General features: G+C 34.2%; 1 protein-coding gene across 1 annotated transcript in view; it reads left to right on the top strand.

Moving 5' to 3' along the window:
• Window positions 1-6,102: 6,102 nt before the first annotated feature.
• The window catches only part of LOC129940378 (homeobox protein H2.0-like), a 30,345-nt gene continuing 23,691 nt past the window's right edge, over window positions 6,103-12,756 (top strand). Inside the window, exon 1 of the mRNA XM_056048694.1 lies at window positions 6,103-6,760. Within this exon, the coding sequence (XP_055904669.1) occupies window positions 6,130-6,760 (631 nt within the window). The 5' untranslated portion in view covers window positions 6,103-6,129. The remainder of the gene's footprint in view (window positions 6,761-12,756) is intronic.

Raw genomic sequence — 12,756 nt, 5'->3', positions numbered from 1 at the left:
TTATAAAATTTTTGTTCGTCATTTCTCAGGCTTAGGTAACATTTTTCAAAACATTTTTTAAACTGTGGACCATTCTCTTAAAGAGGATGTACCCAGAATCTTCGACGTACTAACCGTTCTTATTAACATTTCTATACCAATACAAAATAAGTGGAATACGTGGATCCATGATGACGATGGTCGGTTGACTGCCGACACGACAGTGCTGTGTCCCGTGCCACGCCTCAAAACCCGTACGTAAAAAAATAGAATCGTATATTTCTCATGTGAAACGCCATCTCGTCTTCGATAAAACCGCAAACGTGAAAAAATCGAATCGCAAAGTAGCCGTCTGAACGTAGCCTAAGGTGTTAAAATCGCTTAAAATTAGGTCAATCATCTTTTAAGGGTAGTAAATTGCTAAAATTAGCTTTAACATTTTAGTTAATGGTTTTAAATTGTGTGCCAATGTTTTTTTTTAATTTTTAATTTAATTTTAATTTTTTTAATACTGTTTTCGCGAAATTTGAAAAGAAGTAACTTATTTATAGAAAGACCGCCCAAGAATAAGTATAAACAAGTTTTATTAGAAAAATGTGGGTGTTGCCGTTTGTTTTAATATCATTGGTTTTATATGTCATCTCACTTTAAAAAAAATGTTGCCCCTATCTTCTAACATGGTAGACATAAACCAACGTGGACTAACTTCAACTATTAAGGTTTTGTATTACTTCTTATTGAAAACTTTCTGTTTTTTGTTATTATTTATAAAGGGTATTGTATGGCCTAAAATTACGCTTTTTTTTTATAAAAAGAAACGTTTGCCACTTATTCCAGGGAAGTGGCCCCAGGGCCTTAAAGAAATATTTGAATACATTCCAGTCGAGAGGTTTAAGCTTCAACTACTTAACTGCAACAACCGTAGTAGATACCCGTGGAGTGACGGTTAGTGCGTAGCGTAGGACTGTCATGACAGAGGTCTTGGGTTCAATCCATGCCTGTGCCATCTAAATATTTTTTCCACGGGTACTGCCTCTTATGAGGAATTGACACATCCTCCATTAGTTAATCTTGTCATAAAAAGTGCTTTCTCAAATCAGCCATGCGGATTCGTCTTAAAACTGTAGGCCTTCTCGGTCCCTGGCAAAATTACCCGCACACAGGAATGGTTGAGAATTTTACATCACTACTCCCTGCTTCTTTACTATCTGTAGAAAGAAAACCAGCTCTTGATCTGATATACCTTACAGAAAAACAAAAAGTCAAAATATTGATATCTTCATGAAAAAGTCATTTAAAACTTGAAAACCAAGAGTTTTTAAGGAATACGAGAAATTTAAATTTATTTAAAGAATATTGAAAAAGAAAAATCGTTTGACAAAGTAAAATAGTGCGCACTGTTTTACTTTTCAAACCGCTTTTTTCCTTTTCAGGCTATTAAAAGCTTTTTGTTCTACAAAATGTTTACGTTACTGAATTTGGTTCATGGAGAATTTTGTAATACAGGAGTTTGACAAACAGTGTTTTAAATACAATATTATGACCCGTACAGTATTTCGTCCCTCCAGAAACATACATATCTGCAAAAAAATTGGTCTACAGGGATTTTAAATAAGGTCCTTTTCCTGCTCGGATGAAAGGCTACCCAACTATACAAAAGTAGTTTCCAACTCTTTCAGGAAAGAATAGTTTCTTTCTAATGCATACAAGTAGAAGCCCATAGACTTTTGAATTATGAATTCTAAATAGCTTTACGGCCTAAGGTCCATTAAAAATTGGTATAATAGCGTTTCGTACCGTTAAAACATGTATCTGATTGAATATATTTCACATTAAGTTTTAAAATGGTTAGTGCGTTGAACTGTTATGCAAGGGGTCTTGTGTTCAATCACTGCCTGTGCCAGCTTAATTTAAAAAAAAAAATAATAATTTTCGCGGGTACTGCCTCTTGCGAGGAATTGACAAATCCTTCAAGAGTAATTCTTGTCATGAAAAAGTGCTTTCTCAAATTAGCCGTTTGGATTCGGCCTTAAATTGTAGGTCCCTTCCATTCCTGACAACAGTACTCGCACATAGGAATGGTTGAGAGTTGTAAGTCACTAGGCCCTGGTTCACAACGGACTGTTGCGCCACCCCATTTGATTTTTTTTTTTTGAAGTTTTAAAATACGCCGAATATTGTCTTTTAAGGCGTCAATCGTCTGGGGCTTGCCTCCGTAGATAAAATATGACCCTACAAAAAATAGTCCAGCAGTTAAATTGAAAGATCTTGGAGGTCACGTATCAGAACCACCACGATGATGCTAACCAAAAGTTTCCTTCAGTTTATTGATTGTTTGGTTGGCTGTATTTGCATGTTGAGAGACCCGAACTATCCTTTTAAGGTGCCAGTTATATGTAGCTATCATTGGTTTTCATCATTAAAAACAAACATTGAAATTTTCTTGACAGGTCGTTTATAGCTATCATTAAAAGTTTCTGTCATTGAAAAAAAATGTCTGACAGAAATCTGTCATAAGAATTGTGTGAAATTGAGACACAAATCAGTGGAACGATTCGTTTCACTTTTGAACATAAAAGTATTAGTTGTTCAGGAAAATGAATTTCCATCCGGAAAATAGAAAAATACATTTTTAGAGAAAAATCAATGCGCAATCACAATTTTGCTATTCAAAAAAAATTCTTTTTGTGATTTCCGATCGATCAATATATAATTTTCATTTCTAATTCAAAAACGTTTCCGGATCGATTTCAATGATAGCTATAACTGGCCCCTAATCATACACGATTTCAAAAGTAACTCTATTTGATAAAAACTTGCAAAACAAAATAATCATAAATCAACTGACAGCTGTCAAATAGACCAATACTTAAAAAAAGTATTGCCAGATTAGCTAAGAAAAATCGTTATAACTACATAAATCTACAGACAATCTAATCTTTTTATTAAAGTAAAAGTAAGTAGTTTTGCAATTTTCCTTATTTTTCATCAAGTTGCATTTGGCACTCGAGGTCGGAAATTATGGATAACTAATAAGTTTGAAAGTAAAAAAATATATTTCTATAAAGAACCTTGATTTTTTGTTACTTTTAGAGTAGAATTAATTTGAAAAAATCGGCGAGTTTGTTCTTTTATCAATTGTATAAATCAAATTATTTATGTCAACCGTTTGAACATAATTAGCTTTAAATCTGTTTGAAGGAAATTCGAACATTTTGCTTTAGGGGGTTCAAATATGTGTGTCAGCAGAGGTTTGAATGAATCGATTTTAAAAATGGAATCTCTTTATCATAGGAATTGTCTAATTGTGAAGGGTAATTAAATGCATTCATCTTTTAAAATTAAAAAAAAATCTGAAAAAAGTCGTTCCTTTCAATACGGTTCAAACGGTTTCAGCACGAATTAACTAAAGATTTTAGTCTTTAAACATGTATTTTACAAGACTTTCTAATAAAAGGTTTCGTTTTGTAATGAAGAAGAGGCTTGGATGCGACTCACACTGATTTCCCATTTCTGTTTGTCTTTCTTAAAAAAATAAAAAGCTTAATAAAATATTAATAACAAAATTTTGTGTAAGATATATAAAGTTTGAAGTCAATTTCTTTCTTAATTCTCATAATACTTACTTACCTACTTAAGGTAGCGCTAAAGTCCTGTGTGAACTAGGGCCTCACCCAACAAACTTCTCCATCTAGCTCGAGCTCGTTCCCTAGCTAGATGTCTCCAGTTTCGAGCCCCACGTTGGCTAAGGTCGCTTTCCACTGGTGCGCCCCACCTGATCCGCGGTCTTCCTCTACTGTGCTGTCCTGTGGTTGTGGATTCGAAGACTTTCCGGGCCGGAGCATTGGTTACCATGCGCTCTACGTGACCCAGCCATCTTAGCCGATGGACTTTTTCCCTTCTGGCTAATTCTGCGTCGCTGTACAGCCCGTACAGTTCGTCGTTCCATCTTCTCCTCCACTCCCCTTCGATGCATACGGGACCGTAGATCACACGAAGAACTTTTCTCTCGAACCGACCCAAGGTGCTTTCATCCGCTTTTGTCATAGTCCAGGCTTCTGCACCGTATAGCAGGACGGGGATGATAAGGGTCTTATATAGCAACACTTTGGTCCCTCGAGAGAGGACTTTACCACTCAATTGCTTTCTTAGTCCAAAGAAACAGCGATTAGCAAGAGTTATTCTTCGTTTGATCTCAGCGCTGGTGTTGTTTTCTGCGCTTACAACGGAGCCCAGGTAGACGAAGTCCTTGACTACCTCAAAGTTACGTCTGTCGATGGTGACGTTTTAACCAAGACGTCCGTGTTGTATGTCCTTTCTTGACGACAGCATGTACTTTTTTTTGGCCTCATTAACCGTTAAACCCATTTTCTCTTAATACTTGAGTCGAAATCCATTTCTTATAATTAGTTGTTTTTGTTGTTAAAGTAGATTTTCGTGTTTTGTAAAAAAAGTTGTCAATTCCAAAAGTTACAGCAATACTTTGTATATGATGAAATAACTTTGATTTTAATAACTTTTCTTTTTGCCGAGAGTTTTAGTCAAAAACTAGTTCTTACCAACTTTTGGTAGCATTTTTTGAATGTTTTTATTTCTTATAAATAAATATCAATTTGGTTTTTATAAGAAAAAATTTTCAAAAACAATGTTTTACTTAGAAAAGCATAATTTCAAAGTCAATGCCTTTATTTATTTTTGAGATATTCGAGTCGAAAATCTGTTTTTACCAATTTTGTTAATATTTAATAAAGATTTTCATTTTTTATTAAAAAATTTCTACAAATTTTACTAAATGTTAAAACATTTTTTTTAGATAAAATTAGTTTGAAAGCAATATCCTTAATTATTGCCAAGATGTCCGAACCAATCAACTTTTACCAACTTTTAGGAGTATATTTGTAGTTTCTTTTTTTTAAATTCAATTTTTCTTAAAAACTTGCACCAATTTGGTATCACTTCACAAAATAACTTTTTTTGTAAATGCTATAAAAAAATCGAGTGTAGCATCGGCTGTGTGTCACGTAGCACCATCCTGCTGAAACCAAATGAACACAAATTCGTTCAACATGGCTCGATAACGATAGAAATTGAATGTAACTGACACTTCTTACTCATTTTCGAAAAAATGTCCCAAAATCCGCACCAAACAGTGACTAGCTTTGGGTGTATCGGCTTTTCAATGTATGCCATCGGGTTTTCTTTGCCCCAAATTCGACAATGTTGACATACCCTCCAAGATCAAAACGAATATCATCTGATGATTTCTTTGCAAAAAAGCGTTGTTCAAGCGTATAAACAACCATATTCGTTCAGCGGAAGGATAAATTATCTGTCAAATGAGACATGAGCTAAGTGTTACCATTCACGAATATTCACTAGTTGAAAAAACGTTAGATGGCGGAAGGAACTTCTAACTGATTCAAAATGCCTCTCTGATTTTTTCTTGAGATATCCCGAACATACCTTTGATTAAGATTCTTTGGACCTTGAAACTAAATACCCGCTAAATATACGGGTGTTCCACGTCTATGGAACGAAAATCCTTTTGTTTTATGTCACATTTAACAATTTCAAATGTTGTTGAAGCATGTAGTGTACGTTTTTAAAGTAATTGCTTACTTTTGTCAAATGTCAAAAGAATGACAGCTTCAAAAGTGACAACTGCACTAATAGCCAGATGACACAAAATGAACCTTCTTGTTTATTTAGCTTTTTAGGACTTCTTTACGATTTAATTGTTCAGACTTATTTCATTTTCAACTGACTCCCAACGTTATAAGAGTGATTTCAATTTGGGAACCTTAAAAAACGATTCGAGTAGATACTAATAAATCTCCTTGTCCTTATAAATAACGGTTAACATATATGTACATAATTCATTTAAGCACTTTCATTCTCATAAAACAAAACAAAAAAAAACATACGAACAAAAATAAGACTTATCATATCACCAACCTAGTTGAGTAGTTGAGTGATTAATAATACTCCTTTAAATGATTGATTTCCTCCAGGCTCGGCCTAATCGATGTTTTTATTGATTTATTATAAACAACAACAAATATAGCATGTTAACAACACTCCATTAATTAATCACATCCTGTTCTCTAAAAATATTTCAGATTCATACGCATTTAAAGTGATGTTGCTGCAATGGATTATGCGCCAATGCAAGTAATCAATCCACCAAAACCACAACTCCAGGACACAACCGCACGAAAGCTAAGAGCTTCAGACGAGATTCACTATTCATCACATGATCAGCATTTAGATGACGAGATAATGGTGACTAAAGAGAGTGGTCAGACTTTGTTCATAGGTGTCCTGTCACATCAGGAAGACATTGAGGATTCTGACATGCATCCGAATCCCAAGAGTGATCATGTGACGAATATGAGCATGAGGGAATGTGTAAAGCTGAAGACTGAAGCTGGAGTCGAAACGAAAATCAAATTGAATTTTAGTGTAGATAGACTTTTGAGTGCAGATTGTGGAGATAGTACAATTGACCATAGTCAACGGATTGTGATAACTTCAAATAATAATAATAGTTATACCGTCGCCCCAGCATCCACCGCCGCCGGGAGTACTGGACAGTATGATTGTTGTAAATATTATGTTAATGGTCATAATATATTAATGGGCAACTATCATCTGCAGAAACATCTGCAACAAGCGAGTCGAAGTCACCACGAGAGAGGAGTCAATTTGCCATCTAGTATGGATATAAGATCAGTTGTTAGGCCCACTCCAATTAGAGCATTAAACAATGGAACAGATGAAGGTGAGAAGATGGTAACAAAACAAATTTTAGATTATAGGTTTACTAATAAAAATTTTAATAATATCTTCTTAAACAATTTATATAGTTTTTGTCAAGAATTGTAATTATTTCAAACAGTCAGCTCTTAGATAACGCCTTTTTCAATCCTTTCGTGCTACTCAAATCAGCCTTACTGATTCACTAGATAGGTACATTTTTATTGCTCGTCTTAAATTCTCCCCCTATAATTAAGAGCCAGTTTGCAGTACAATGATACAAATTGGATGGCGGAACAGTCCGTTGAGAACTTGGGCCTAGTGACTTACAACTCTCAACCATTCCTGTGTGCGAGTCTTGTTGTCGGAAATGGAGGGGACCTATAGTTTATGTGCCGAATCCGGACGGCTAATTTCATGAAAAGAATTACTCCTGGAAAATTTGCCAATTCCTTGCAAGAGGCAGTACCCGTGCAGAAAACTTTAGGTGGCATAGGCATTGATCGAACCCAAGACCTCTCGTATAACACTCCATCGCACTAACCATCTTGTCACGGGTACTACTACTACGGGCAGTACAATGATACAATTTCATTTTCTTTCTAAAAACCCGTTCCAAGAACATTTCTCCTGATGTCTTTAAGAATTGTACATTTACCCATGAAGTGAAACACATCTTCCCTCACTTGTAGATTACATAAGGAGCATAATATTGGTAAATCCTGTCTATGTGGAATGAAGTTAAGAGGTACGAGTTCGCCACGCAGCTTCACCATCATCGAAATCTCCTCTACGCTGTATTTATCCCGGAAATAGTTCTTCGCCTCCCAATTGTGATTAAGTTGACTGTAAATTGCTCTGTGCAGAGACCCAGTTGCTTGATTAAAGCAACTCCCCATAAAATATCATCCACTTTTGCAGTTAGGTGGTACAGTGATTCTTTCCATTGATTGAAATCAAAGTTATCTATGCTAAGGTCTATGTCACTCTCCCTAGCAAAGCTGCAGTCCCGTTTCCAACATAACTATATAGTTCGACGTATTTGGTGGCAGCCGGAAGATCCTTTGAACGTAGAAGCGTAACAATTTGTCCATATCTTCATATTGCTTCGCTCCTCAAACTTGAGCTGCATAGAACAAGATTGATTCTGCTACTGCCTTAAAAAAAGTGTACTTAGTGCTGTGTGCGAAATTTTTGTTTGAGAAACACCTGCTCCAAGATGCGCTGATATCGGCTTTTGCACTTGTAAGCATTTCTCTCAGAAGCGTTTCCATATTTAAATCACTTCAAGGTATTTGAACTCTTTAAAAATCTCTATATACCCACCATTGTAGTTAAATTTATCATTAAGGCAGTTTCTACATCCTCCGATCTTGAAAATCATGATCTTGGACTTTTCCATGTTAACTATTAGGTTCCATACTTTACAGTACTTACAAATTCGGATTTTCATAAGATGTAGTGATTCTGGAGATGACGTGAGAACCGCAAAATCATCCGCAAACAAGAGTGCTTTAATTAATTCTCCAGCGTGTTCGATACCAGCAGCTAAGAAATCGGCTAGGGAAGAGTACGATAACTTTGGCGACAAAGTTTGATGACGGATTTGTATAGAACAGTTAAAAACAAGCATTTTTTACTAGGGTGGGGGGGTCTATCTCCCCCTGTTTAGGCGGTAGGCTATGTCTTCGATAAATAGCGCGAATAGGCTTGGACTCATCGTACAACCTTGTCTAACGCCAGATTCAGTTCTGAACCAATCCGACCTTTCTGTACCATTTCAAACTGCTGAATTAGTATCCATATACAGGCTTTGCAGGACTTTTACAAATTTTAATGACATTCCCATACCAAAGAGCTTATAGAAAAGAGCTTGCCTATTCACCGTGTCAAATATGCAGACTTAAAATCCACGAAAAACGCGTATAACAGAACAAAGATATGATCGATTGTTGAGTAACCGGATCTAAAGCCTGCCTGATATTCTTTCAACACCTTATTTTCTTCAATCCATTTATTGATCCGTGTTTGCAGAACAGCTGTAAATATTTTATAACACGAATTCAAAAAAGATATTTCTCGATAGTTCGACATCTCAGACCAGTTTCCTTTTTTGTGTATCGGAAAAATGATTGATTACCTAAATTCTTGAGGAATCATACCTGTTCCCAACAGTGCGTTGTAAACCGCAGTAAGCTTGCTTGTTAACTCAACGGTTCCATAGTTAAAAAAGTCCGCTGGTATGCCATTGGAGCCTGTTGCTTTTCTATCCTTCATTTTGTTCATTGCTGCATCTACTTCTTCGTTGGTTATATCAGTGTTCAAAACTTCATTATAAATACCCGGATGTGCAAAATAAAAGTTGTTTCCTTCATGAATTGGGTTAAGCAAATTTTTGAAATGGTCTGCAAAAAGCAAGGCGCTCGACTTGGGATGAATTTTGAAGGTTTTACAATCAAATTGTTCATTAACTACCAGAAGACTAGTTTCTGTCTCAAAGTATTTTATTTTTGGAAATACAAGGTCTTGTAATAGGTGTTTACTTGAAGATATTGTCCTTTAAATTGACCATCGCTTGAGCGACGATAAGCTCTTAAACATCCAAATGATAATTTCCTGTCCTTTTTACAATCTAGATCAAACCAGGGCGCTATAAAGCTATCTTGTGCTTTTCTAATACTGCACAACGTTCTCGGATATGATGTTTTCATGACCTCTTCAAACTGATTCAGTATATAAACTGTAGGCCCCCTCCATCCTTAACATACGTATGACAGAGGAATGGTTGAGAGTTGTAAGTCACTTAGGTGTGTTCTGAATGTCATGGTGTACCATCTTTTAATTGAAGTAAAAATAAGTCTGTAACTCAAACGTTGACTTAAACTTCATTTTCGGAGAAAAATGACCACATGATGCCATCCTTCCACAACTCACACCAAAATATCACTCTCCTTGGTTACATTGGCTTACGAACGTCGGTTTTCCGAGCCTCATAGGAGTTAAAATTTAGTCAACTGTAGCTTTTAAGCAAATACTTCCATAACTTCCATAACTTAGTGCAAGATATTCCTCAGTCTAAAGCAGTATTCACATGAACTCGACCAACGAACGAGGAATGAATTACAATATGTGAATTTATATACGTTTGAAGATATATTTCCACACGAATTCTTAACAAAATGATAGAATATAGTTTCTATTTAATTTAAAAAAAAACAAATTTATTCGTCGCGAAAAAAATTGTAGTTGATACGAACTGTCAAACTTTATTCGCGTTCCACATTATCCACATTCGCAACGAATAAAATAATCGCGCCTACTTAACCTAAAAAAATCATTCTTGGTTTGGATTTGGTGGTGAGTGGTGTTCGACTGTGGCTCTTTGAAAAAAATATGGCTAAAAATATAAACAAAATTTGATTTATAATAAAAAGAAATTGTCAAAGTCAAACTTCATTCACGACGAATTAAAAACTCTCATGTGAAAGAAATGTCAAAATCGACGAATATCCGTTCATTCGTTGGTCGTACTCATGTAAATAGTGCTTAATGTGTGTAAAGTTCAGCTGTTGAGATCGAAGGCGAGTTTAAATTCGCGTTTTGATGCCCATGTTCTGCATTTCACTTATTGTTAATACGCTTTGCGAAAGTGAATTTGGGTGTTCCACAATTCGTTATTGTGAATTGGATATTCGAACATGCAAATAGATGTTCTGTATTTCGCTTTGCTCGATTTATTGAACGCATTCAATCTTTGATAGCTTCCTTCTGCTAGGAATCCGAGGGTTCATCAAGTTTTTGAATTGAAGGTATTATAAACTGTTCTATTTCCCTTAAAAAAGCGTCTTTACCTTATCTTAAAATACAATGAAAGCTTAAAAGAGGAAATCAAGAATTTACTTTATTTATCAGAACAATTCTACATAATTTTCACACACTTACATTGTGTCATTTAAATCCAATATTTGTCTTGCAAAATTCGTCTTCTTGTTTTTTCTCTTAAGTTCTGCTTCTTTTTTCACTCTAAATTGCCAATTATAGGCCCGTTGGCCTACCTTCCTAAAACAGCCCAATTTAACGAAAAATTACGAAATTCAACTAAATCCTGTTCGCGCACTCAACAATTTCGTAGTTTTTCGTAAAATAGAGCGCTTACGAGAGGGTAAAATATTTCCCCAACCAACGAATTTTAGCCCAAGAAATTTCTTTGGGCTGATTTGTGAAAAGTGTCAAATTTGATAGAACTTCAAATAAATTATTCGCTTTTGCTGTCACTTATAAAATTAAAAATTCTTTTCCTAAAAGATTGCAATATTTAAGTTTCTATTTAATCAAGTTTTTTCATTAAAAAAAAACAATAGGCCAGCATAATGTTGCTTGAAGTTAATGTTGAAAAAAAAGAGGCTGGGATGCGACCCACACTGATAACTTCCCATCCCGTCTGTCGATTTGTCTTGCTTAAAACTTTGTCCATATTTACTCGAATCAATTTTTACCAAATTTGCGTACTATTTTTTGTACATTTAATTTTTTATGAAAAAACGGACTGTTGGATTTTTATATAAAAATTACTGAAAATCGAAAACAATATTTTCTGTGAAATAAAATAAGTTTGAAGCCAATATTTCAAATTTTTGAAAATGTATTTGAGTCGAAAATCTATTTTTACCAACTTTTGTTTATGTTTTTTAAGTTTTTAATTTTTTGTACAAATAACTGTCAATTAGAATTTTTTCAAAATTTTACTGAATGTTAACAACAATATTTTTTGAAAGATAAAAGTAGTTTAAAGCCAATATCTCAAAGTTTTAAAAACATATTTGAGTCGAAAATCAATTTTTACCAACTTTTATTAATTTTTTTAGGTTTTTATTTTTTGTAAAAAAAACTGTCAATTCGATTTTTTCCAAAATATTTCGGAATGTTGAAAACAATATTTCTTATAAGATTCAATTAGTTTGAAGCCTTAATCTCAATTTTTGAATTGATATTTGAGTCGATATTCAATTTTTATAACTTTGAGTAATGTTTTTTTTAGATTTTTATTTTTTATAAAAAAAACTGTCAATTCGATTTTTCTCAAAATTTTATGAGATGTCAAAAACATTGTTCTTCGTTGCACAAAATTGTTTTGGAGATGAAATCATATTATCGTAAAATTTTAAAGGTGACAAATTTGTTTTCAGTTTTTTTTTGATTTATAAAAAAAACCGTTAAATGGATTTTTTTCAAAAAATATATTCCTTTAATATCACGTTACAATAAATTATATAAAATTTAATTCAAGTCTCTAGCGTTTTTGGTTCGTAAGATATTTAGGGTTAACCAAAAATTTCACCTTTTTTTAAAACTGCTATGGTAAAAAAAACACCCACGCAATTTTCTTGAGAGCCATTTCTGCATCTTTCTGCCTTATTATCTGTATAACAAAATTTATTTGAAGTCGATATCTCTTCTGGTTGTTGAGCTATCGAGGACGAAAAAAACGTCGCGAACGTACAAACGTACGTACACACGCACGCACAGACATCTTTCTAAAAATCTTTTATTTCGACTCTAGGGACCTTGAAACGTTGAGAATGTCAAAATTTTCAATTTGACAAATCGGACCCATTACAATAACTTCCTATTTGAAGTTAATAATCGGTCTGATTTGTCAAATTTAAAATGTTGACATTTTCCGTCATTTTAAGGTCCCTAAAAACTAAATCCATAGTAGCGACCAATTTATTAGGCCAAACAATGTACTAAGTATTTAGCAAATTACTAAGGGACTCCAAAGTTTTAAAATTTTCTTTCGTTTTACTAACAAGTAAATTATTAATTCCATTTCTAATAACACACTGGCATCCGAACAGGTCTAAAAAGTGACAGTTCTTGAAAATAAACAATGCCAATACAATTAAACGGATCTATTGATTGCAACTCCCAACTTTGTAGACTTGGTAGAGGATGGTAATTTTTTGGCAGCTGGCCAATCAGATACTAGAAACTTGCCTAACTTTCAAGTCTTTTATGTCA

The sequence above is a fragment of the Eupeodes corollae genome, chromosome 1 (assembly GCF_945859685.1).
Source record: "Eupeodes corollae chromosome 1, idEupCoro1.1, whole genome shotgun sequence".
Classification (NCBI taxonomy): Eukaryota; Metazoa; Arthropoda; class Insecta; order Diptera; family Syrphidae; genus Eupeodes; species Eupeodes corollae.
Note: the sequence above shows the minus strand (reverse complement) of the source record. Positions and strands in the feature narration are given on the sequence as shown.